Source organism: Pongo pygmaeus, chromosome 20 (assembly GCF_028885625.2).
Source record: "Pongo pygmaeus isolate AG05252 chromosome 20, NHGRI_mPonPyg2-v2.0_pri, whole genome shotgun sequence".
In the NCBI taxonomy this organism is placed as follows: domain Eukaryota; kingdom Metazoa; phylum Chordata; class Mammalia; order Primates; family Hominidae; genus Pongo; species Pongo pygmaeus.
The window spans coordinates 22,847,980-22,874,067 of NC_072393.2; the positions used below are offsets into that span (position 1 = coordinate 22,847,980).

General features: G+C 37.1%; 1 protein-coding gene across 2 annotated transcripts in view; it reads right to left on the bottom strand.

Moving 5' to 3' along the window:
• Positions 1–211: 211 nt before the first annotated feature.
• The window catches only part of ZNF208 (zinc finger protein 208), a 43,108-nt gene continuing 17,231 nt past the window's right edge, over positions 212–26,088 (bottom strand). The window contains exons 2-4 of one of the 2 annotated variants that reach the window (XM_054465173.2): positions 23,501–23,627; positions 21,929–22,024; positions 212–9,445 (exon numbers count right to left, since the gene is read on the bottom strand). In XM_054465173.2, coding sequence (XP_054321148.2) covers positions 5,706–9,445; positions 21,929–22,024; positions 23,501–23,627 — 3,963 coding nt within the window. In that variant the 3' untranslated portion in view covers positions 212–5,705. The remainder of the gene's footprint in view (positions 9,446–21,928; positions 22,025–23,500; positions 23,628–26,088) is intronic. The other variant, XM_063658848.1, reaches the window with a different exon arrangement.

The window sequence follows — 26,088 nt, forward strand, 5'->3', positions numbered from 1 at the left end:
TGTTACTACAAGCCTATACATTTTATTTAAATCTAGACATAATGCTAATCTTAAAAGATCTGTATGTTTAAGATTATGGATAACCTATTTACACTTACTTAGAAGATAAATAACTGCTTTCCAGTAAATCAAATGAGGCAATTTTGACTGTCAATTATAAGCTATTAAAATATTAAGACTATCATCTAGGTAGAAATTTTAGGTAGCTGCATGTTCAGGTTTTTTAGCATATAATAAATCAGAAACTATAAATTTTTAGAAACTATAAATAATAAACTAAACTAAAGTATCCCTTTCTTTTTGTCAGTTTTGAAATACTGTCATTATTTCTAGATGACACAATTACAGAGGCTGTGGCTGTTGAAATTAGAAATGTCATGGTTCATTCTTCTTTACTTGCTGCCTTTTCAGTTCACACAAACACAGCAGCACAAGGCAGGCAAGAAATGCTACACCTTGATTGAAAACATGCCAGTGCCCGTCTAAATGTGTGAGCATCTTCACTTGAAATTAATGGCATCTTTTGTTCAAGTACAGACTTTCATATGGAAATTAATAAAGACAAGAATTTCACACTGCAATAGCATAAGAAAAGTACTCTAAAAATACCTTCTGACCCATTATTTCTATTTTTCACAAGAATTATTGTGATGGAATGAGTATTTGCAGCACTGTGGTCTTAAATAACCCCCACTTTCTGTTGAATTATTTTTGGAATACAACCATAAGACTTTTGTGCTTTTTTTTTTTTAGAAAAAAATGTTTTATATTTCTAATTCAGTAATTTAGCATAATTTTTAGTCTCACACTTTCACAAATAGTTCATTCTGAAAAAAATATGATTAAACCAATTACCACATTTTCCCCCAAAAGAGTACAGTAACAAATTAAGTCTATAGTCTAGTGTACAGTTAATACATAAATAATAAAGGTGTAATTTGTTTTACTTGCACACTTGAAAATAAAACACTTTTTGGGCTATAGACCAAGAAATTTCAGGTTAGCTTATAAAATGTGAGGAGATCTGGTATAGAAACATTCACCACCACGCCTTAAGGGGTGAAAAATTTGTTTTTCACCCCTAAGTTCAACTATTAACCCAGCACTGGAAAAATAGAACATGTCATTTATACCAATAAGCATTTTATTATTTTTATATTTAAGGGGTACATGTGCAGATTTGTAAAACAGGTATACTACATGATGCTGAGGTCTGGATACTTAATAATTCCATTGCCCAAGTAGCGTACATCATACCTAACCAGATTTTCAATGCTTGTCTCCCATCCTTCCTCCTTCTTTTTAGAATCCCCAGTGTTTGTATATAGTTTTCATCTCTGTTTCCATGTGCGCCCAATTTTTAGCGTCCATGTATGAGTGAGAACATGTGGCATTTGTTTTTCTGATGCATTAATTTGCTTAGAATAATGGCCTGAAGCAGAGCTGCATTCATGTTGCTGCAAAAGACGTTACTTCATTCTCTTCTGTTGCTGCATAGTATTGGCGGTTGTATAAGTACATCATTTTTCTTATCCAATTAAAGATTCATGGGTAACTGGTTAAATTCTGTTTTTGCTATTGTGAATAGTGCTGCAATGAACATGTGAGTGCTGGCATCTCTTTGGCAAAATTATTTATTCTTTTTGGGGGAAGATATCCAGTAATGGGCTTGATTGGTCAAATGGCAATTCTATTTCTAGTTCTTTGAGAAGTCTCCAAACTGCTTTGCACAGGCCCTGAATTAATTTGCATTCCCACCAACAGTGTAGAAAGATTTCCTTTTCTCTACAACTTCAACATCTTATTTATCTTACTTTTAATAAGTCATTCTTACTGGTATGAAATGGTAGCACACTGTCACTTTGATTTACATCTTTCTGATAATTAGGAACATTGAGCAATTTTTACATGTTTATTGGCAGCTCTTATGTCTTCCTTTGAGAAGAAGCTGGCTATTCATATCATGTTTGCTTTTTTATTAAATGTATTATAGATTCTGTACATTAATCCTTCATTGTCTGCAGTTTGCAAATATTTTATTTCATACTGTAGGTCATCTGTTTACTTTGTTGATAGTTTCTTTTACTGTGCAGAAGCTCTTTGGCTTAGATGTCATTTTTTATTTTTATTTTTGTTGCACTCATGTTAGATGTTAGTCTTAAATTCTTTCCAGAGGCCAGTATTATCTAAGTGTTCTTCTAAGATTTTTGTAGCTTGGAGACTCACAGATCAAGTCTTTAATCTATACTGAGTTTTTTTTTTTTTATAGAAAAATGTAGGAGTCCAGTTTTCTTCCACATATGACTAACCAGTTTTCCCAGTATTACTTACTAAATAGGGAGTTAATTCCCCTTTTGTTTATTTCTGTTGGCTTTGTAAAAATAACCTGATTGCAAAGCATAGCTTAATTCAGTACTCTCTCTTCCATTTCATTGGTCTAGATGTTTGTTTTTGTACCAGAACCATGTTATACTGGTTATTCTGATGCAATCTTGGCTCACTGCAACCTCCACCTCCCAGGTTCAAATGGTTCTCTTTCCTCAGCCTCCCAAGTAGCTGGGATTACAGGCATGCATCACCACACCTGGCTAATTTTTTGTATTTAGTAGAGATGCAGGTTTCACCATGTTGGCCAGGCTGGTCTCAAACTTCTGACCTCAGGTGATCCATCCACCTGAGCCTCCCAAAAGGCTGAGATGACAGGCATGAGCCACCATGCTTGGTTCAGATTTATTCTTTTAGTCTGAAGTTGTCTTGGCTATTTGAGCTCTTTAATTCTTTTGAATGTATTTTAGAATAGTTTTCTTTTTCTAATTCTGTAAAAATCATCATAGATAGTCTGATAAAAATAGCACTTAATCTGTAGGTTGCTTTAGGCAGAATGACCATTTTAATTATATTATTTGAATCCATGAGCAATGTTTTTTCATTTATTTGCATTGTCTCTCATTTCTTTCAGCAATGCTTTGTTGTTCTTTGTAGAGATATTTTACCCCCTTGATTTAATGTATTTCTAGGTTTTTTTTGTGTGTTTGTGGCTATTGTAAATAGAGCTGTGTTTTTAAATTTGTTCTCAGTTTGAATATTATTGATGTACACAAATGCTATGCATTTGTGTTGATTTTGTATTCTGAGATTTTTTTTGAAGTCTTTTTCCAGGCTTAGAACTCTTTTGGTGAAATCTTTAAAGTATTCTAGGTAGACAATTCTTTCATCAGTAAAGATAATTGGACTTTCTTTGTTTTCTGTTTGGATTCCTTTTATTTCTCTGGCTAGGATTTCATAACTCCAATAGGACTGTTTAGAATGGATATTCTTATTTTTATTCTCATGGAGAATGCTTCCAGTTTTTGCTCTTTTAGTATGATGTTGGCTAAGGATTTGTCATAGATGACTCTTATTAAGATATTTTCATCAATGTCCAGTGTGTTGACAACATTTTTGAGTCAATATTGGGTTTACTTGAATGCTTTTTCTGCCCTTATTGTAAATTTTTTTTCTTTTAATTATCTTTATATGGTGAATCACACTTATTGACTTCCATATCATGAAACACCTTCATATATATGGAAAAGCTCACATGAATGTAGCAAAATAACTTTCTGATTTGCTTTTGAAATCAGTTTGCTAGTATTTCATGGAGGATTATTGTTCCAATATTCAACCAGAATATTGACCTGTACTTTCCTTTTTTTGTGGTGTCTTCACTAGATTTTAGTTTCATATATTTCACTGATTTAATTTCACTAGTTAGGGTGAAATCCCACCTTGATTTTTTGGAATGCATTCAGTAGGCTTAGGACCAGCTTATCTTTGTATATGTGGTAAAACTTGGCTGTGATTTCATATGACCCAGGGCTTTTTATGGTTAGTAGGTTTATTATTACTTATTCAATGTCACTATACATTTTATACATTTTTGCTCTGCTAAAGACTTCTGTTATTAGGCCAGGTGCTATGGCTCATGCTTGTAATCTCAGCACTTTGGGTGGCCAAGGTGGGCATATCACGAGGTCAGGAGATCGAGACCATCCTGGCTAATATGGTGAAACCCCGTCTGTACTAAAAATACAAAAAATTCGCTGGGAGTGGTGGCGGGCACCTGTAGTCCCAGCTAATTGGGAGGCTGAGGTGGGAGAATGGCGTGAACCTGGAAGGCAGACCTTGGCTAATTTTTGTATTTCTTTTTAGTAAACATGGGATTCCACCATGTTGTCAAGTCTGGTCTTGAACTCCTGACCTCAGGTGATCTGCCCACCTTGGCATCACAAAGTATTGGCAACAGTAAGCCAATGTGTCTGGCAAAAAAAAATCTGTATTTTGAAGAAAAAAGTATACTTTAAATTTAATTATAACTCTTCAAAGATCTACTTCTTTTAAAGTTATATACAAATAATTTTTCATTTTACCAACTTTAGTTTTGGATTTTTTCCTATACTCAGCAGTCTGATATAGTGTAATGTCTAAAGTTTGAGAGACAGATATTTCTACTGTGAATTATCTGATATTTACATAAACTTAATTTTGGATTAAGTATTTTTTATATTTACTGTATCTGCAGAAACATATTTTAGTATAAATGCTTTTGTGTTTTATAATCTGTAGTTTTTGAAAAAATGTTTTTCCAAATTTATTAAATTTGCAGGGTTACTCTTCAATTTTAAATTCCCTGATGTTGAGCAAAGTTGGAACAACTACCTCAGGTTTTCCTGTAGTACAAAACGTGTACAATAAAATCTGTGATACAAGTACATGTACTACAACCATCTTAATACTTATGTGTTTCCTCAAAATAAATATTCTTCTGTACTTTAACGGCTTTTATTTTCTGAAAGATCTAGTGACTGTGATTGCACTTTTAATACTTTTATTTAGTATGAACTCTCTGATGTTTAATAAGCTGTGAGAAGATATTAATGGCATTTACAAAATTTTTTTTTCCAGACAGAGTCTCTCTCTGTTGCTCAGGCTAGTATAAATGCTTTCCTTTGCAATAAGACATGAGCACTGGTTAGATGTTTGCCACATTGTTTATTCTAGCAGTTTTCTCCAGTATGAGTTATCTTACCTACAACCAAGTGTGACAGCCATTTAAAGGCTTTGTGACATTCTTCACATTTCTAGGATTTCTCATCAGTATGTTTTTTTTATATTCAGAAAAGTCTGTGGTGTTGCCAAAAGCATGGTCACATCTTTCAGGTTTGTAGAGTCTCTCTTGTGTAGGAATTAGCTTATGTCTCTTAACAATTGAGGATCTATTAGAGGCTTTCCCACATTCTTCACGCGTGCATGGTTTCTCTCCAGTATGAGTTGTCTTATATGTAGTAAGCCTTAAGGACTGGTTAAAGGCTTTGCCACATTCCACACAATTGTAGGAATTCCCTCCAGTATGAATTACATGAATGTTTAGTAAGGATTGAGGAATAGCTAAAAGGCTTGCCACATTCTTCACATTTGTAGGGTTTCCCTCCTATATAAATTCCCTTATGTTCAGTAAGGGTTGAGAATTAATTAATAGCTTTGCCACATTTTTCACATTTGTAGGGTTTTTCCCTCCAGTATGAATTCTTTTATGAGCAGTAAGGTGTGAGGACCAGTTGAAGTCTTTATCACATTCTTCACATTTGTAGGGTTTCTCACCAGTATGAATTCTCTTATGTTCCATTAAGGTTTGAGGACTGGTTGAAGCCTTTGCCACATTATTCTCATTTGTAGTGTTTCTCTCCAGCATGAATTTTCTTATGTGTAGTAAGGGTTGGGAACTGTTTAAAAGCTTTGCCACATTCACATTTGTAGAATTTCTCTCCAGCATGAATTTTCTTATGTTTGCTAAAGACTGAGAACCAGCTGAAGGCTTTGCCACATTCTTCACATTTGTAGGGTTTCTCTCCAGTATGAATTACCTTATGTTTAGTAAGGATTGAGAACGTACCAAAGCCTTTGCCACATTCTTCACATTTGTAGGGTTTCTCTCCAGTATGAATTTTCTTATGATAGCTAAGGGTCGAGGACCACTTATAGGCTTTGCCACATTCTTCGCATTTGTAGGGTTTCTCTCCAGTATGAATTACCTTATGTTTAGTAAGGATTGAGAACATACTAAAGCCTTTGCCACATTCTTCACATTTGTAGGATGTCTCTCCAGTATGAATTCTCTTATGTTCCATAAGGTTTGAGGACCAGTTGAAAGCCTTGCCACATTCTTCACATTTGTAGGGCTTCTCTCCAGCATGAATTGCCTTATGTGTAGTAAGGGTTGAGCTCTTACTAAAGGTTTTGCCACATTCTTCACATTTGTAGGGTTTCTCTCCAGTATGAATTTTCTTATGATAACTAAGGGTTGAGGGCCACTTATAGGCTTTGCCACATTCTTCACGTTTGTAGAGTTTCTCTCCAGCATGAATTTTCTTATGTTTACTGAAGACTGATAACCAGCTGAAGGCTTTGCCACATTCTTCACATTTGTAGGGTTTCTCTCCAGTATGAATTACCTTATGTTTAGTAAGGATTGAGAACATACTAAAGCCTTTGCCACATTCTTCACAATTGTAGGGTTTCTCTCCAGTATGAATTTTCTTGTGATATCTAAGGGTCGAGGGCCACTTATAGGCTTTGCCACATTCTTCACATTTGTAGAGTTTCTCTCCAGTATGAATTACCTTATGTTTTGCAAGGATTGAGAACATAACAAAGCCTTTGCCACATTCTTCACATTTGTAGGGTTTCTCTACAGTATGAATTTTCTTATGATAACTAAGGGTTGAGGACCACTTATAGGCTTTGCCACATTCTTCACATTTATAAGGTTTCTCTCCAGTATGAATTACCTTATGTTTAGTAAGGATTGAGAACGTACTAAAGCTTTTGCCACATTCTTCACATTTGTAGGGTTTCTCTCCAGTATGAATTCTCTTATGTTCCATCAGGTTTGAGGACCAGTTGAAAGCTTTGCCACATTCTTCACATTTGTAGGGTTTCTCTCCAGCATGAGTTGCCTTATGTTCAGTAAGGCTTGAGCGCCAGCTGAAGGCTTTGCCACATTCTTCACATTTGTAGGGTTTCTCTCCAGCATGAATTGCCTTATGTTCAGTAAGGCTTGAGGGCCAGCTGAAGGCTTTGTCACCTTCTTCACATTTGTAGGGTGTCTCTCCAGTGTGCATTTTCTTATGTTCCATAAGGTTTGAGGACCAGTTGAAAGATTTGCCACATTCTTCACATTTGTAGGGTTTCTCTCCAGTATGAATTACCTTATGTTTAGTAAGGATTGACAATGTACTAAAGTCTTTGCCACATTCTTCACATTTGTAGGGTTTCTCTCCAGTATGAATTTTCTTATGATAACTAAGGGTTGAGGATGACTTACAGGCTTTGCCACATGCTTCACATTTGTAGAATTTCTCTCCAGCATGAATTTTCTTATGTTTACTAAAGACTGACAACCAGCTGAAGGCTTTGCCACATTCTTCACATTTGTAGGGTTTCTCTCCTGTATGAATTACCTCATGTTTAGTAAGGATTGAGAACGTACCAAAGCCTTTGCCACATTCTTCACATTTGTAGGGTTTCTCTCCAGTATGAATTTTCTTATGATAACTAAGGGTTGAGGGCCACTTATAGGCTTTGCCACATTCTTCACATTTGTAGGGTTTCTCTCCAGTATGAATTACCTTATGTTTAGTAAGGATTGAGAATGTACTAAAGCCTTTGCCACATTCTTTACATTTGTAGGGCTTCTCTCCAGCATGAATTGCCTCATGTGTAGTACGGGTTGAGACCTTACTAAAGGCTTTGCCACATTCTTCACATTTGTAGGGTTTCTCTCCAGTATGAATTACCTTATGTTTAGTAAGGATTGAGAACGTACCAAAGCCTTTGCCACATTCTTCACATTTGTAGGGTTTCTCTCCAGTATGAATTTTCTTATGATAACTAAGGGTTGAGGACCACTTATAGGCTTTGCCACATTCTTCACATTTATAAGGTTTCTCTCCAGTATGAATTACCTTATGTTTAGTAAGGATTGAGATCGTACTAAAGCTTTTGCCACATTCTTCACATTTGTAGGGTTTCTCTCCAGTATGAATTCTCTTATGTTCCATAAGGTTTGAAGACCAGTTGAAAGCTTTGCCACATTCTTCACATTTGTAGGGTTTCTCTCCAGCATGGGTTGCCTTATGTTCAGTAAGGCTTGAGGGCCAGCTGAAGGCTTTGTCACCTTCTTCACATTTGTAGGGTTTCTCTCCAGTATGAATTACTTTATGTTTAGTAAGTACTGAGAACATACTAAAGCCTTTGCCACATTCTTCACATTTGTAGGGTGTCTCTCCAGTGTGAATTTTCTTATGTTCCATAAGGTTTGAGGACCAGTTGAAAGCTTTGCCACATTCTTCACATTTGTAGGGTTTCTCTCCAGTATGAATTACCTCATGTTTAGTAAGGATTGAGAACATACTAAAGCCTTTGCCACATTCTTCACATTTGTAGGATTTCTCTCCAGTATGAATTTTCTTATGATAACTAAGGGTCGAGGGCCATTTATAGGCTTTGCCGCATTCTTCACATTTGTAGGGTTTCTCTCCAGTATGAATTACCTTATGTTTAGTAAGGATTGAGAACTTACTAAAGGCTTTGCTGCATTTCTTACATTTGTAGGGCTTCTCTCCAGCATGAATTGCCTTGTGTGTAATAAGGGTTGAGACCTTACTAAAGGCTTTGCCACATTCTTTACATTTGTAGGGCTTCTCTCCTGCATGAATTGCCTTATGTGTATTAAGGATCGAGACTTTACTAAAGGCTTTGCCACATTCTTCACATTTGTTGGGTTTCTCTCCAGTATGAATTATCTTATGTTTAGCAAGGATTGCAGATCGGTTAAAAGGTTTGCCACATTCTTCACATTTGTAGGGTTTTTTTCCAGTATGAATTACCTTATGTTTAGTAAGGATTGAGAATTTACTAAAGGCTTTGCCACATTCTTTACATCTGTAGGGTTTCTCTCCAGTATGAATACTCTTATAATAAGTAAGGGTTGAGGACCAGGTAAAAGCTTTGCCACCTTCTTCACATTTGTAGGAATTCTCTCTAGTATAAATTCTTTTAGGTTGAGATAGGTGTGAAAGCATGCAAAATGATCTGACATATTCTTTACATTTCAAAAGTTTCTTTCCAGTATGCCTTATCTTATGTCTGTTTGAATTTGAACATTTATGAAAGACATTTGCATACTTGCCACGTTTAAATACTTTGCTCTGTGTAGTTGTCAAACTCTGGTTAAGTTTATTATAACCTTCTTTGTGCACCTTACACTCATCCACATTGGTAGAACCAATTTTTAAGTGTAAATTCTCATGGCCACATTTTTCATATCTTCTCAATATCACTTTTTGGAAAGAATCTTCTATGCCCTGCTCTGGCCAAAGTTCTTGAGCAAAATGAGAACATATAACTGAAAAGAAATAAAAATCACAAATTAGTCTACTTATTAGACTCAGATAAATACAGTTTCCAAATCTAACCTATAAAATTATTCAAACTACATAAGCAAGATGACACTGCAATATGACACAGGCCCTAATTCTTCATAGATATATAAATGTAATAAAAACATACAGACCAAAATACATATGTGGATAATTTATACATGAGTTAAGTGTGTGCAGTGCCTGAATTAAGCCAAATGCAAAGAGTCACACAGAAAAAAAGAAAAGTTTGTTAAATTTACCCAGTACAACTCTTTCTGTTCCTCAATATTACCTAGTCCCTTCAGAACTAAAGTGTCAACTTCTGTTTGTGTTTTTGTTTTGTTTTATTTTTAAGGAAAGTAAATTATTGGCACAGACAATTTAATTTATGTCTTCTACAGCCCTTTCCACACACTGGTTTCTGTCTCCCATGACATAAAATGCTGAAAGATATGGTGGTATACTTAGAAATGACAGCTTGAGTCTGCTGAGACCAAAGGTAAATGTACTGCAGCAGAGCACTGCAGTCCTGCAGAGAGAGACCAGGTGTACCAAGTGATTACTTTTCAGAAGAAACATAAATTATCTCTCTCAACTAAAAGTAAATGCAAAACTTCAGACAAGACAAATCTGAAGATGTTTGAGAGACCCATATAATCTTAACCAAGACCATTGTTTTCTGACTATGCGAGGACAAACCTACATTATAAATGTTGTGACAGGTAGCCTTTTTAAATGTCCAAATCTCAAAGATTACAATCTATACAAAATAGGGCAATATAATCCCATCAAAAATATTATACAATTTTCAGAAAGAACCTATTAAAAATGGATATACTAATTTTAAAAACTGAATAACACTCAATGAGTGAAATAGGAACACAAAAGTGTATAGAAAATCAGAAAAATGAGGATAAGAACAAAAATAGCCAGTGAATTGTCAACAAAAGATTTGCAGGCCAGAAGAAAATTGTGTGATATAGTCAAAGTCCAAAAAAAAAAAAAAAAAAAAAAAAAAAAAAAAGGATATCGAGTGAGAATAATACCATCAGCAAATCTGTCCTGCCTAATGGGAAAAAAACCTTTCAAAATAACTAAATTCTTTAGAAGTATATTAGCACTGCATATGTCTTCCATAAGAAAGTTGCCAAAAGCAGTTTTTATCACTGAAAATAACATAATGTAAGAAAACAACAATAAAAATAAATTATTTTGTAGGAAAGATATGCACAGACAAAAAATTGAATTTCTAGCATTATTCTAATGGTGCAGAAAACATTTTTAATTATTCTCTAACATTTGAGAGATAAAAGCAAAGGAATTATTATAAACATCTGTTAATGAATATACAACATAATCGATAAACTTAGCAACATCGGTGACAAATTTAAGAGCAGACATAATAAGGAAGAATTTTTTATGCAACCAGAGTTAATTTTTCACCTGATTAAAATATATTGTTGTATTTTTAGGTTTTATGTAATCCCCAAGGTACCACACACACAAAAAAATCTGTATACATATACAAAAGAAAAATAAGATAGTGAAGGCATATCCATACAAAAATCAGACAGAAACAAAGGAAGACAGAAAGAGAAAATGAGGGACAAGATGCAAGAATCAAATAGAATAGGTAATAAAATAAAAGTAACTCCTTCAGTTTCAGAAAATTATTTAAATATATGGAAAATTAACTTTCAAATCAACAGATATTTAATAGATTTATTAACATTTATTCTTTTGATACAAAGTTTTACTCTTTTTACCCAGACTGGAGTGCAATGACCCTATCTCAGCTCACTTGAACCTCTGCCTCCCAGGTTCAAGTGATTCTCCTGCCTCAGACTCCCAAGTAGCTGGGATTACAGGCATGCACCACCACACCCAGCTAATTTTTGTATTGGTAGTAGAGACAGAGTTTCACCATGTTGGCCAGGCTGGTCTTGAGCTCCTGACCTCAGGTGATCTACCTGCCTCAGCCTCACAAAGTGCTGGGATTAAAGGCATGAGCCACAGTGCCCAGGCTATTAAAAAATTTTAAATATCAAGATCCAACTTGCCTTTCTACAAGAGTCAGTTGAAATCCAATGTTAAAAAGACTCAAAGTGGCAAGATGGAAGTAGACATTTCATGCAAATATTAATCAAATGAGGGCAGAAGAGGTCAAAATAATATTACACAAGCTAAATCTTAAGTCAAAGACTCATATTTTATAAAATGCACTTTACAGTGAAACTCCAAAGAGACAAAGAAAGATATTAAAAATAATGGATTAACTCGGAACCTGTGAAAACTTTGAATGTGTGTGTGTGTGTGTCACACATTAGGATTACAAATATATAAAGCAAATACTGACAGAATAGAAGAAACACAAGGAGAGCAATACAATTATAGTAGGATATTATTACACCACACTTTCTGTAATAAAAATCAAAATAGAGGAGGCTGGCAAGATGGCCAAATAGGAACAGCTCTGGTCTGCAGCCAGCGTGATTGACACAGAAGGTGGGTGATTTCTGCGTTTCCAACTGAGGTACCAGTTTCATCTCATTCCGACTGGTTGAACAGTGGGTGAAGCTCACTGAGGGCAAGCCAAAGCAGGGTGGGATGTTGCCTCCCCTGGGAAGTGCTAGGGGTTGGGGAACTCCCTCTCCTAGCCAAAGGAAGGGTTTAGGGACTGTACCATGAAGAACCGTGCTCTCCAGCCCAGATACTGTGCTTTTCCCATGGTCTCTGCAGCTCGCAAACCAGGAGATTCCCTCTGGTGCCTATGACACCAGGGCCCTGGGTTTCAAGCACAAAACTGGGTGGCCGTTTGGGCAGACACCAAACTAGCTGCAGGAGTTTCTTTTTTTTCCTCATACCCCAGTAGCGCCCAGAAGTCCAGTGAGACAGAACCGTTCACTCCCCTGGAAAGAGGGCTGAAGCCAGGGATCCAAGTGGTCTGGCTTGGCAGTTCCCACAACCAGGGAGCCCAGCAGGCTAAGACCCACTGGCTTGAAATTCTGTCTGCAAGCATAGCAGTCTAAGCTCCACCTGGGAAGCTCGAGCTTGGTGGGGGAAGGGCGTCTGCCATTGCTGAGGCTTGAGTAGGCAGTTTTACCCTCACAGTGTAAACAAAGCCACCTGGAAGATTGAACTGGATGGAGCCCACCGCAGCTCAGCAAGACCAGACTGTATCTCAAGATTCCTCCTCTTTGGGCAGGGCATCTCTGAAAAAAATGCAGCAGCCACATTCAGGGGCATATAGATAAAACACCCATCTCCCTGGGACAGAGCACCTTGGGGAAGGGACAGCTGTGAGCGCAGCTTCAGCAGACTTAAACATCCCTGCTGGACAACTCTGAAGACAGCAGTGGATGTACCAGCACAGCATTTGAGCTCCGCTAAGGGTCAGACTGCCACCTCAAGTGGGTCCCTGACATCCGTGTTTCCTGATTGAGAGACACCTTCCAGTAGAAGCTGATAGACACCTCGTACAAGAGAGCTCTGGCTGGCACGTGATGGGTGGTCTCTGGGATGAAACTTCCAGAGGAAGGAACAGGCAGCAATCTTTGCTGTTCTGCAGCCTCCGCTGGTGATACCCAGGCAAACAGGGTCTGGAGTGGACTTCCAGAAAGCTCCAGCAGATCTGCAGCAGAGAGGCCTGACTTTTAAAAGGAAAACCAACAAACAGAAAGGAATAGAAGTAACATCTCCAAAAGGATGTTTACTTAGAAACCCCATCCAAACGTCATCAACATCAAGACCAAAGGTAGATAAATCCATAAAGATGGGGAGAAGCCAGTGCAAAAAGGCTGAAAATTCCAAAAACCAGAATGCCTGTTCTCCTCCAAAGGATCACAACTCATTGCCAGCAAAGAAAGAAAACTGAATGGAGAATGAGTTTGACGAATTGACAAACATATTTGACAAATTTCAGAGGTGGGTAATAACAAACTCCTCCAAGCTAAAGGAGCATGTTCTAACCCAATGCCTGAAGCTAAGAACCTTGAAAAAAGGTTAGACGGATTGCTAATGAGAATAACCAGTTTAGAGAACATAAATGCCTGATGGAGATGAAAAAAACAGCACGAGAACTTCATGAAGTATGCACAAGTATCAATAGCTGAATCGATAAAGCGGAAGAAAGGATATCAGAAACTGAAGATCAACTTAATGAAATAAAGCAAGAAGACAAGATTAGAGAAAAAGGGATAAAAAGAAATGAATAAAGCCTCCAAGAAATATGGGACTATGTGAAAAGACCAAATCTACGTTTAATTCAGGTACCTGAAAGTGATGGGTTGAATGGAACCAAGTTGGAAAACACTCTCCAGGATATCATCCAGGAGAATGTCCCCAACCTACCAAGACAGGCCAACATTCAAATTCAGAAAATACAGAGAACACCACAAAGATACTCCTCGAGAAGAGTAACCCCAAGACACAGAATCGTCATATTCACCAAGGTTGAAATGAAGAAAAAAGTGTTGAGGGCAGCCAGAGAGAAAGGCCGGGTTACCCACAAAGGGAAGCCCATCAGACTAACAGTAGATTTCTCTGCAGAAACCCTACAAGCCAGAAGAGACTGGGGGGCCAATATTCAACATTCTTAAAGAAAGGAATTTTCAACCAAGAATTTCCTATCCAGCCAAACTAAGCTTCATAAATGAAGGAGAAATAAAATCCTTTACAGATAAGCAAATGCTGAGAGATTTTGTCACCACCAGGCCTGCCTTACAAGAGCTCCTGAAGGAAGCACTAAACATAAAAAGGAACAACTGGTACCAGCCACTGCAAAAACATACCAAATTGTAAAGATCATCGACACTATGAAGAAACTGCATCAACTAATGGGCAAAATAACCAGCTAGCGTCATAATGACAGGATCAAATTCACACACAACAATATTAACCTTAAATGTAAACAGGCTAAATGCCCCAATTAAAAGACACAGACTGGCAAATTGAATAAAGAGTCAAGATCCATCAAAGTGCTGTATTCAGGAGATCCATCTCACGTGCAAAGACACAAATAGGCTCAAAATAAAGTTATGGAGGAATATTTCCAAGCAAATAGAAAGCAAAAGAAAGCAGGGGTTGCAATTCTAGTCTCTGATAAAACAGACTTTAAACCAACAAAGATCAAAAGAGACAAAGATGGGCATTAAATAATGGTAAAGGGATCAATGCAACAAGAAGAGCTAACTATCCTAAATATATATGCACCCAATACAGGAGCACCCAGAATCATAAAGCAAGTTCTTACAGACCTACAAAGAGACTTAGATTCCCATACTATAATAGTGGGAGACTTTAACACCCCAGTGTCAATATTAGCCAGATCAATGACACAAAAAACTAAGAAGGATATTCAGGACTTGAATGCAGCTCTGGACCAAGCAAACCAAATAGACATCTATAGGACTCTACCACAAATCAACAGAATATACATTCTTCTCGGCACCACATCACACTCATTCTAAAATTGACCACATACTTGGAAGTAAAATACTCCTCAGCAAATTTAAAAAAATTGAAATCATAACAAAGTCTCTCAGAGCACAGTGCAATCAAATTAGAACTCAGGATTAAGAAACTCACTCAAAACCGTACAACTACATGGAAACTGAACAACCTGCTCCTGAATGACTATAGGGTAAATAATAAAATGAAGGCAGAAATAAAAAAGTTCTTTGAAACCAACAACAACAAAGACACAACACATCAGAATCTCTGGGAGACAGACAAAGCAGTGCCTAGACAATATATAGCACTAAATGCACACAAAAGAAAGCAAGACAGATCTAAAATTGGCACCCTAACATCACAATTAAAAGAACTAGAGAAGCAAGAACAAACAAATGCAAACCCTAGCAGAAGACAAGAAATAACTAAGAACAGAGCAGAACTGAAGGAAATAGAGACACAAAAAATCCTTCAAAAAAATCAGTGAATCCAGGAGCTGGTTTTTTGAAAAGATTAACAAAATAGACTGCTAGCCAGTCTAATAAAGAAGAAAGGAGAGAAGAATCAAATAGACACAATGAAAAATAATGAAGGGGACATCACCCCTGATTCCACAGAAATACAAACTACTATCAGACAATACTATAAACATCTCTATGAAAATAAACTAGAAAATCTAAAAGAAATGAATAAATTCCTGGACACATACACCCTCCCAAGTCTAAATCAGGAAGAAGTCAAATCCCTGAAGAGACCAATAACAAGTTCTGAAACTGAGGCAGTAACTATGAGCCTAACAACCAAAAATGTCCACGACCCAATGGATTCACAGCCTTTGTACCAGAGGTACAAAGAAGAGCTGATTCTATTATTTCTGAAACTATTCCCAACAATAGAAAAAGAGGGACTCCTCTCTAACTCATTTTATGAGGCCAGCATCATCCTGATACCAAAACCCGGCAGAGACACAACAAAAAAAGAAAATTTCAGGCCAATATCCCTGATGAACATGGATGCAAAAATCCTCAATAAAATACTGGCAAAGCGAATCCAGCAGCACATCAAAAAGCTTATTCAACACGATCAAGTCAGCTTCATCTGTGGGATGCAAGGCTGGTTCAACATACACAAATCAATAAACATAATCACTCACATAATCACAATCAATGACAAAAACCACATGATTATCTCAATAGGTGCAGAAAAGGCCTTCAACAAAATTCAACAGTCTTCATGCTAAAAACTCGCAATAAACTAGGTATAGATGGAACGTATCTCAAAATAATAAGAGCTATGTATGACAAACTGACAGACAATATCATACTGAATGGTCAAAACCTGGAAGCGTTCCCTTTGAAAACTGGCGCAAGACAGGGATGCTCTCTCTCACCACTCCTATTCAACATAGTATTGGAAGTTCTGGTGTGGGCAATCAGTCAAGAAAAAGAAACAAAGGATATTCAAATAGGAAAAGAGGAAATCAAGCTGTCTCTATTTGCAGATGACATGACTGTATATTTAGAAAACCCCACTGTCTCAGCCCAAAATCTCCCTAAATGGATGAGCAACTTCAGCAAAGTCTCAGAATACAAAATCAATGTGCAAAAATCACAACCATTCCTAAACACCAATAATAGAGAGCCAAATCATGAGTGAACTCCCATTCACAATTGCTACAAAGAGAATAAAATACCTAGGAATACAACTTACAAGGGATGGGAAGGACCTCTTCAAGGAGAACTACAAACCACTGCTCAAGAAAATGAGAGGACAGAAAAATGGAAAAACTTTCCATGGCTGGGTGCAGTGGCTCACGTCTGTAATCCCACCATTTTGGGAGGCTGAGATGGGCGGATCACAAGGTCAGGAGATCGAGATCATCCTGGCTAACACTGTGAAACCCCGTCTCTACTAAAAATACAAAAAATTAGCCAGGCATGCTGGCGGGCACCTGTAGTCCCAGCTACTCAGGAGGCTGAGGCAGGACAACGGCGTGAACCTGGGAGGTGGAGCTTGCAGTGAGCTGAGATCGCACCACTGCACTTCAGCCTGGGTGATAGAGCAAGACTCCATCTTAAAAAAAAAAAAAAAAAAATGGAAGAACATTCCATGCTCGTGCATAGAAAGAATCAATATCGTGAAAATGGCCATACTGCCAAAGGTAATTTATGGATTCAGTGTTATCCCCATGAAGCTACCATTGACCTTCTTCACAAAATTAGAAAAAAAACTGCTTTAAATTTCATATGGAACCAAAAAAAAGCTCATATAGCCAAGACAATCCTAAGCAAAAAGAACAAAGCTGGAGGCATCATGCTACCTGACTTCAAATTATACTACAAGGCTACAGTAACCAAAACAGTATGGTACTGGTATCAAAACAGATATATAGACCAATGGAACAGAACAAAGGCCTCAGAAATAACACCTCACATCTACAACCATCTGATCTTTGACAAACCTGACAAAAGCAAGCAATAGGGAAAGGATTCCCTATTTAATAAATGGTGTTGAAAAAACTGGCTAACCATATGCAGAAAACTGAAACTGGACCCCTTCCTTACACCTTATACAAAAATTAACTCAAAATGGATTAAAGATTTAAATATAACACCCCAAATCATAAAAACCGTAGAAGAAAACCTAGACAATACTATTCAGGACATAGGCATGGGCAAAGACTTCATGACTAAAACACCAAAAACAATGGCAACAAAAGCCAAAATTGACAAATGGAACCTAATTAAACTAAAGAGCTTCTGCACAGCAAAAGAAACTATCATCACAGTGAACAGGCAACCTACAGAATGGGAGAACAATTTTGCAATCTATCCATCTGACAAAGGGCTAATATCCAGGATCTACAAAGAACTTAAACAAATCTACAAGAAAAAAAAATAACCCCATCAAAAAGTGGGCAAAGGATATGAACAGACATTTCTCAAAAAGACATTTATGTGGCAAACAAACATATGAAAAAAAGCACATCATCTCTTGTCATTAGAGAAATGCAAATCAAAACCAAAATGAGATACCATCTCATGCCAGTTAGAATGGCGATCATTGAGAAGTCAGGAAACAACAGATGCTGGAGAAGATGTGGAGAAGTAGAAAAGCTTTTACACTGCTGGTTGGAGTGTAAATTAGTTCAGCCATTGTGGAAGACAATGTGGTGATTCCTCAAGGATCTAGAATCAGAAATACCATTTGACCCAGCAATCCCATTACTGGGTATATACTCAGAAGATTATAAATCTTTCTGCTATAAAGGCTCATGAACACACATGTTTTTTGCAGCACTATTCACAATAGCAAAGACTTGGAACCAACCCAAATGCCCATCAGTAATATACAGGATAAAGAAAATGTGGCACATATACACCATGGAATACTATGCAGCCATAAAAAAAAATGAGTTCATGTCCTTTGCAGGGACATGGATGAAGCTGGAAACCATCATTCTCAGCAAACTAACACAAGAACAGAAAACAAAACACAGCATGTTCTCACTTATAAGTGGGAGTTAACAATGAGAACACAGCAACACAGAAAGTGAAACATCACACACCAGGGCCTGTTGAGGGGTGGGGGCTAGGGGAGAGATAACATTAGGAGAAATACCTAATGTAGATAATGAGTTGATGGGTGCAGCAAACCCCCATGGCACGTGTATACCTATGTAACAAAACTGCAAGTTCTGCCCATGTACCCCAGAATTTAAATTATAATAAAAAAATCAAAACAGAATATTAATAAGGAAACAGACTACATAAAGGTGGTATAAAACAACTATTACAGACAGAGGTATAGAGAGCACTCCTCAACATCAGGATACACACCATTCTGAATAGCTCATACAGTATATTTCTTGACAGACCACCTCTTAGGCCAAAAAAGAAGTCTTACCAAATTTTTTAAAACTGAAATTTTATGAATTATTTTCTATGACTAAACTTGAATGCCAGTATACAACAAAAATAGAAAAAAAACTGAAAACACAACAAATATGCCAGGTGCGGTGGCTCATGCTTGTAATCCCAGCACCTTGGAAGGCCAAGGCTGGTGAATCACAAGGTCAGGAGATCAAGACCATTCTGGCCAACATGGTGAAACCCTGTCTCTACTAAAATATGAAAAACTAGCAAGGCTTGGTGGCATGCACCTATAGTCCCAGCTACTCAGGAGGCTGAGGCAGGGGAATCACTTGAAAACAAGAGGTGGAGGTTGCAATGAGCCAAGATCATGCCACTGCGCTCCAGCCTGGTGATAAAGTAAGACTCCATCTCAAAAAAACAAAAACAAACAAACAAACAAAAAAATATACATATATATGAATTTAACAAAACACTCGAGCATGCTCCTATGCAAAGGTTGTAATGTTAATATTGCAAAGATGTTCATCCTGCTCAATGTAATCTATAAATTTAATGAAATGTTTTTCAAATTTCTCATTGCATTTTAGAAAAAATAGAAACTGCAACCCTAAAAGTATACAGAATCTCAAAAGACAATAAAGTTCCCAACAATCTTAAAATAATAATAATAAAGCAATGTTGCAGGCATTAAAGTTCCTGATTTCAAAAGACATTCCAAGCTACAGAATTAAAACAATCTGGTATAAGGATGAAAAATTAGACTAAAGAAATAGAATGCAACACATATACTTTAACATGTATGGTCATATGAGGAGTCATTTACAGAGCAATAATTATTACTGTAAGCTAATAGGTAAAGGCAATGCAAATTTCTGTCACCAAATCATTCAGTGAATATAATCTGAAATATAAAAATACTGGAATATCACTCAGTTTTCAAAAAGCAGAAAATATTCTACCAATTATAAAGCTAAATCTTGATAACATTATGCAAAATGAAATGAGTCAGCCACAAAAAGACAAAGATTGTATGAGATAGAGAGATATAAAGCATTTACACTCTTAGAAACAGATAAAAACAGAAAGGTCTCCTATTTGCTTAACCCCCAACAGCAAGAAAGTTTGTCAGTCATCCGTGACAAAAATATCTTAATGAGAGAACCAGGCATCATGGTTAACATCTGTAATGACAGCAACATGGTACGGTAAGGTTGGAGAATTGCTTCAGGCCAAAATTTTAAGACCAACTTGGGTGATGTAGTGAGACCCCCTCTCAAAAATAAGTGCCTTTAAGAGAGCTTTGAGATCCAGGGAGGCAATTGTGAAACTTTGCTAAAGCCCAAGATTGAGGAGCACCCTTTTCAGAAGGCAAACTTTCATTCAGGTGGCAAACTACAGGACCCCTGCTCTTGACTACAGACCAGAAAATGTCCCACCCAACTTGGTCCCATGGAGAATTTTGAACTTACTCTGTAATCATCCCAAACTCCTCCCAGCCACAGTCTGTGAGAGGTCTTGGTCTTCCAGAAGCCTGGAGAGAGATACCCATTTAGAGCCATGACGGCAGGCCGGCAGACCTTGGTCCTTACTGTGGTCCCAATAGCAGTTCCATGACTCAGTTCCAGCTTTCTAAGCCACAGTTCATGGCCATTTCTGCCCATGTAGAAACCCACAGTGACCCCAGAAATCCTCTCTGGTACTCAGTGAAACCATACTGATCCACATCCTATCATAAAGCCCACCATACACAGACCTGACTGCAGAAACCTGCCCTAGCATCTACCCTACTGAGCAAAGTCCTGAGGGATATTTACTCTGTCCAAAAATAAAATGGGAATTACAAGTACCAAAGCCCCTTATAATAAGCCAACTCTATTGCAGAGCCAGCAGCCCTGTGACCGAGCTACAACCCTGCTCTACTACAAACCCAGAGGGCATTCTATCGCCCTGGAGGCCCTACAAAAGAAGATTTTTACCCTCTGAAACCAGTTTATAAAAACTTTAAGAGGTGTTTACTCCTTCAAATTCATACACCAATGCAAAAGTATATTGTGCCCATTGTCAATGCTTCTATTTTAACACAGCACTTGAAGTATGTGGAAGAAAAATTAGTCGAAAAAATTTTAAAGTCACTGAAATTGAAGACAAATAAGTAAAATATTGCTGTTTGTAGATCATGCAATGTTCTCTATAAAAAACCATAAAGAGTACATTAAAACCTTTTCAAACCAATAAATACACTCAGTAAATTAGCAAAATATAAAATTAACATATAAGTTATATTTCCATACACTTAAACTATCTGATAAAATAGAGGAATAAAACAATCTTATTTACTATAGCACTAAAATAATAAATATCTGAAAACAAATTTAACTGAGTTGAAAAAGTTTTCAAGTGCAAGATTTATCAATGAAAAATAATGAGAACACAAATAAATTCAAATAAATTTTATGCCTATCAATTCAAAGAACAAACGTTAAAATGCCATATTATCCAAAGTGATCTCTAGATTCAATAAACTCTCTATCAATATTCCAGTGTTTTTTTCACAGTAATGAAAAATACAATCATAAAATTTACATGAAACTACAAGAAACTGTGAAGAGCCAAAGCAATCTTGAAGAAAAAGAAAAAAGCAGAAGGACATCATACTTTATAATTTCAAACTATATTTCAAGACTATAGTAATAAAAACAGGATGAAATGTACAGAAAAATGAACAAAAAAACCCCCAAAGGTACAGAAACCACTACTCTCACACATATCAGAGATGATGGAAAAAGAGAACTTAAAAGACAGTTTAACATGGAGTATCTTAAAATCATGCAGATATCTGTGTGTCCACAAAAATAAACAAACAAAAAGATTGTGCACTCTCTTGTATGCCATGAAAAGTACTTTGGCTGTCAGTGTAAACTTGAAGGAAGATTACTGAAGGGAAAGAAGAATTCTTAGAAATTTTAAAAGCATAAGACAGAAGATGCCCCTGTGTGAGAGAAAATTAAAAAATAAAAATAAAAACTTGGCTTTCCAGAAACTACTTCTTTTGGAACACAGCTTCCAGAATCACTTTAAGGACTGGCTTCCTCCTTGACTTTGGACCTCTCATCCATGTTGTCTGTATTCACTCTCACCTACCTGGGGATTCTTCCACCATCTTATGTCTCTTCATATTCCAGGGCTCTTTTCCTTCCTCCAGGAAAATGATCAGGTCTGGCTTAAAGGCAGCAATACCTGTTTTATTAAAAACATGTATGAACAACATGCTTCTTGCTCATATTCTCCAATTACCAACTCGGTAATGTGCTCAGTATAGAGGATGTAATAGAATATTCTAATAGATTTATCCCAAAATACTAAATTATAACATGTTGGGAAAAAGGCTTATGGGGTGCCTGTATAAACTGGCCATAAAAATATGGGACAATAGGTTGTGGAAAGCCACAGGAGGCCTCCAAGGAGGAAAGCCTCCTTATTGCCATCACGTTCCCATGACCAGAGCGTGACCGCTCTCTTATTTATAAACACTGTGCTCAAGGAGAGAGATACTCCTTTGAAGCATTGGAATGTGGCCAGATATGCAGGCTTTAAGTTAGGCCCACCCCCCACAGCCGCTCTCCGGTAAGTTAAAGAATAAATCAGTAGTTAAGTTTACACTGCTTCAGCACAAAGAAAATTTCCCTAAACCACCACTGCTATAGATTAGGTGTATGAAACACCACCTCCCTTTCACCGTTTCACCCCTGAACATCTGCTTCTTAGATCTAAGTGATTATACTCAATAAATACTGCGGAGACCAGAACTTCATGCCTTTTGTAGCCTCCAAAAGTGCAACTGGTCCCCTGGCACCCCACCCTTGGTGAACTCTTAACCTGTCTCTTCTCATTCCTTCGTTGCCACCGGACTTTATGTACCCTACAGGTGGTACTGAGGCTGGTCCCCAACAATAACAGAAATTTCTAAATATTTAGAAAATTCTCTAATTTTGTAGGTTCTTAATTTTATCACCTGGTAATACTGAATTAAAAATTGGTGGTTGCCAGTAAACTTTTGAAATTACCATTAATCTAAAGTGAAGGACACAGATCAGCTCAAGAATGTGGTTAAGTTCAGGTCAAGATGACACATCTTGAAATTTTTTTCTATATGGAAAAATCTCTATGATTTTCTTGAAAACAGAAATCTGAAAGCATAAATTACCAAAAAGAAATTATACAAAAAAGAAATGGTGTTGGAAGCTGAAAGCCTGAGGGTTGTGACCAACTGAGCATTCCACTGGAGGCTATATGATAAACAGCAAACGGTTTATCATGAATACAGAATGTGGGCAAACTTGCTTCTTCTCCTGCCACCAGAAGGTACACTGAGGACAGTCACTCCCTGGTGCCATGCTCCTTGAAGTTATCTACTGGAACATCTGGAGAGTACTGTTCAAAGAATATAGTCATGCAGGCCTGCATTAAGTCAAGCAGCTGACCACAACCCACCTCTTCTCCCTTTCTCCTTTACTCAATAAATACGAAGGGCTATAGAAGCTCAGGACCCTTGTTCACTAGAAGCAAGGAGCCCCCTGACCCCTTCTTCCAAATATGCTCTTTTGTCTTTGTCTTTATTCTTGCATTCATTCTCCTTTTTTCAGTCCAATAAGGTCTGCAGCAAAATGAAACCTGTAACGTATACTAGGAATTGCGTATTGAAGTTATTCTCACCCAGGAAGACCAGGTTTCTGTAGTTCTCTAACATCACATTCCTATATAAATTCTGCTGTGTAGAGTCCAGGCATTGCCACTCCTCCAGACAGAATTCTACGGCCACATCCCTAAATGTCAATGATCCCTGGAAAACACACACAAACACATATATTTATCAATTGGTCATGGGCAGAATTTTTAATTGGACTCAAGGTAAAATGGAGAGAGTAAAGAGTGCTGGTTCTAACTTATAAGCATGACTGAAATTATTCAATAAAATAATTTTCAACACAGAAATATTCTCTAATGTATTCTCTAACTCTGATAAAAGAAAGTGGTATAAGATCCATAACATCAGTGTATATGTAATATTTTTCTAGATAATAAAGTATAAACTGAGGGCATAAACACTAACATGTACAATTTTGAGTGCTATATTTACATCATACAGAATTAATTGTGTGCCAGGCATGGTGGCTCATGCCTGTAATCCCAGCACTTTGGGAGGCTGAGGCAGGCAGATCACCTGAGGTCGGGAGTTCGAGACCAGCCTGACCAACATGGAGAAACCCCATCTCCACTAAAAACACAAAATTAGCCAGGCGTGGTGGTGCATGCCTGTAATCCTAGCTATTCAGGAGGCTGAGGCAGGAGAATCGCTTGAACCCGGGAGGCAGAGGTTGCAGTGAGCCGAGATCATGCCATTGCACCCAGCTTGGGCAACAAGAGTGAAACTCCATCTCAAAAAAAAAAAAAAAAAAAGAATTAATTGCATTTTTCAGATGGAAAATACATAGTTTTGTGTATTATTCAGATGGAATACACATGTTGAGTTAGAAGGTATCACTCAAATTTTAATGTGTACAACAAGCCAGAGATCCTGTTAATGCAGATTTTTTTTTTTCCAGAAGATCTGGGATAAAGTCTGAGTTGCTGAATTTCTAATAAGCTCATCAGTATGCCAATGTTTTTGTCCCAAAAAGACTATTTTGTCAAATATCCAGTAATTGAATGAGCCTGTGTTTTTCTCAGTTTTTCTGGTTTGTAAACAAAGATGAGAGCCTTCATTTTCCAAAAACAGACAAATGCAAAGGAAACCTAAGAAAGAAGGGCAGCAGCCAAATTAAATGTGTTGGTTTGTTCACATCAGCTGCATAAAGATACTTAATGATGAAGAGAAAAATAATTAATTCTATAGTGAAAAAATGTGTCAGAGAGCTTATCAACCAACTGATTTATTAACATCAACTACACTAGAACAAATTTTTATAATGTCCTGATGCACCCAGAAGGACACAGAATTACTGCTGAGATACTGCCCCCCAAAAGGTAAATTATAGTCTGAATTTAACCATAAGGAAACATTAGTTTTATGGAAAGTTCAAGATAGTGATATCTCCCATGTTCTGTAATTTTTAATAGTGATTTTAAATAGTCTTTCTTTAGCACTGTAGAAAGCAGGTATCTCCTAACAATTTTTTAAGAATTTTCTGGGTAATAAATATCATACTGCTTCAATGAGTGTTTTCTTAATCCTGTACTGCATAGACATAATAAAAAACACAGACAAAACCTCAACATTACATGTTCTCTGTCTTCACTAAAAACCCCAGGTTTTCCTCAATAGGAATTTTGAGTATCTACACCTTCCCATGTTCAACAGCCACAAAGGGACATTTTTAATATTGCAGATTATAAATTCATAGTGAGATTTCTGCATGGCATATAAGAAGCCATAATATACAGAAGGCTCTGGTATATAGAAAAAATATATATTTTTCAGAGACTTTGATTATTGTCAGAATTTTTTCAAACAGTTAAGACAAACTCATTAGGGAGGAAAAACACAAGTACAGAAGTACAGGTCTGCAAGTACTAAACATGTTTTCCGGAGGAAGCAGAGTGGACACAGATCTTGATCTGAGACATGTTTAGCTGAAAAAGAAAAGGCCATTTATTTCTCCTTCTCCTCCTTCTCTAGGATTCTTTCTCAAAAAAAATTTTCTGGAAAAATTACACCTGCATCTTGAGAATATGCCTTTAAAAGTGTCAGCACCACAGGTCTACCTGCTGTCACCATATCCACAGGCAGAAGGACCAAGACAGAAAAACTCCATCCATTTCTGTCCTTTATAGCAGAAGAGATTAACAGAGTAGCTCCACAGAGATAAAAATATGCTTTTCTTTATTTTGTCCTCAGGAGCCATCCCCTGACACAGGCACCAGCAATTTCTGCCACAGTAACGGAAATACGGGCCATGCTGCACTGTCCCTACCAAATCCAAACAGAATTAGGTTCTTGGACCACCTTTTAATGCAAAGATGGAGTGTAACTCTCATGAATGTATTTTGAATTCCTCATACTTGATTCTGGCCTCACTTTAGAGTCACATGAGCCACTTAATTAAAACAACATGGATGATTCCACCAAGAACAATAAACAGAATCCATGGACAGGGCACAAGTAAAAAGAGTTCTGCAAAATGGCCAAGTGATACTTATTAGAAGCCTGGGCTGATAACCCCTTAAGTAAGCATTTCCTCTCAAGCTCTAATGAGCTTATAAAATCACTTGGTAATTTTGGCCCCATTCTATGAAATGTAATT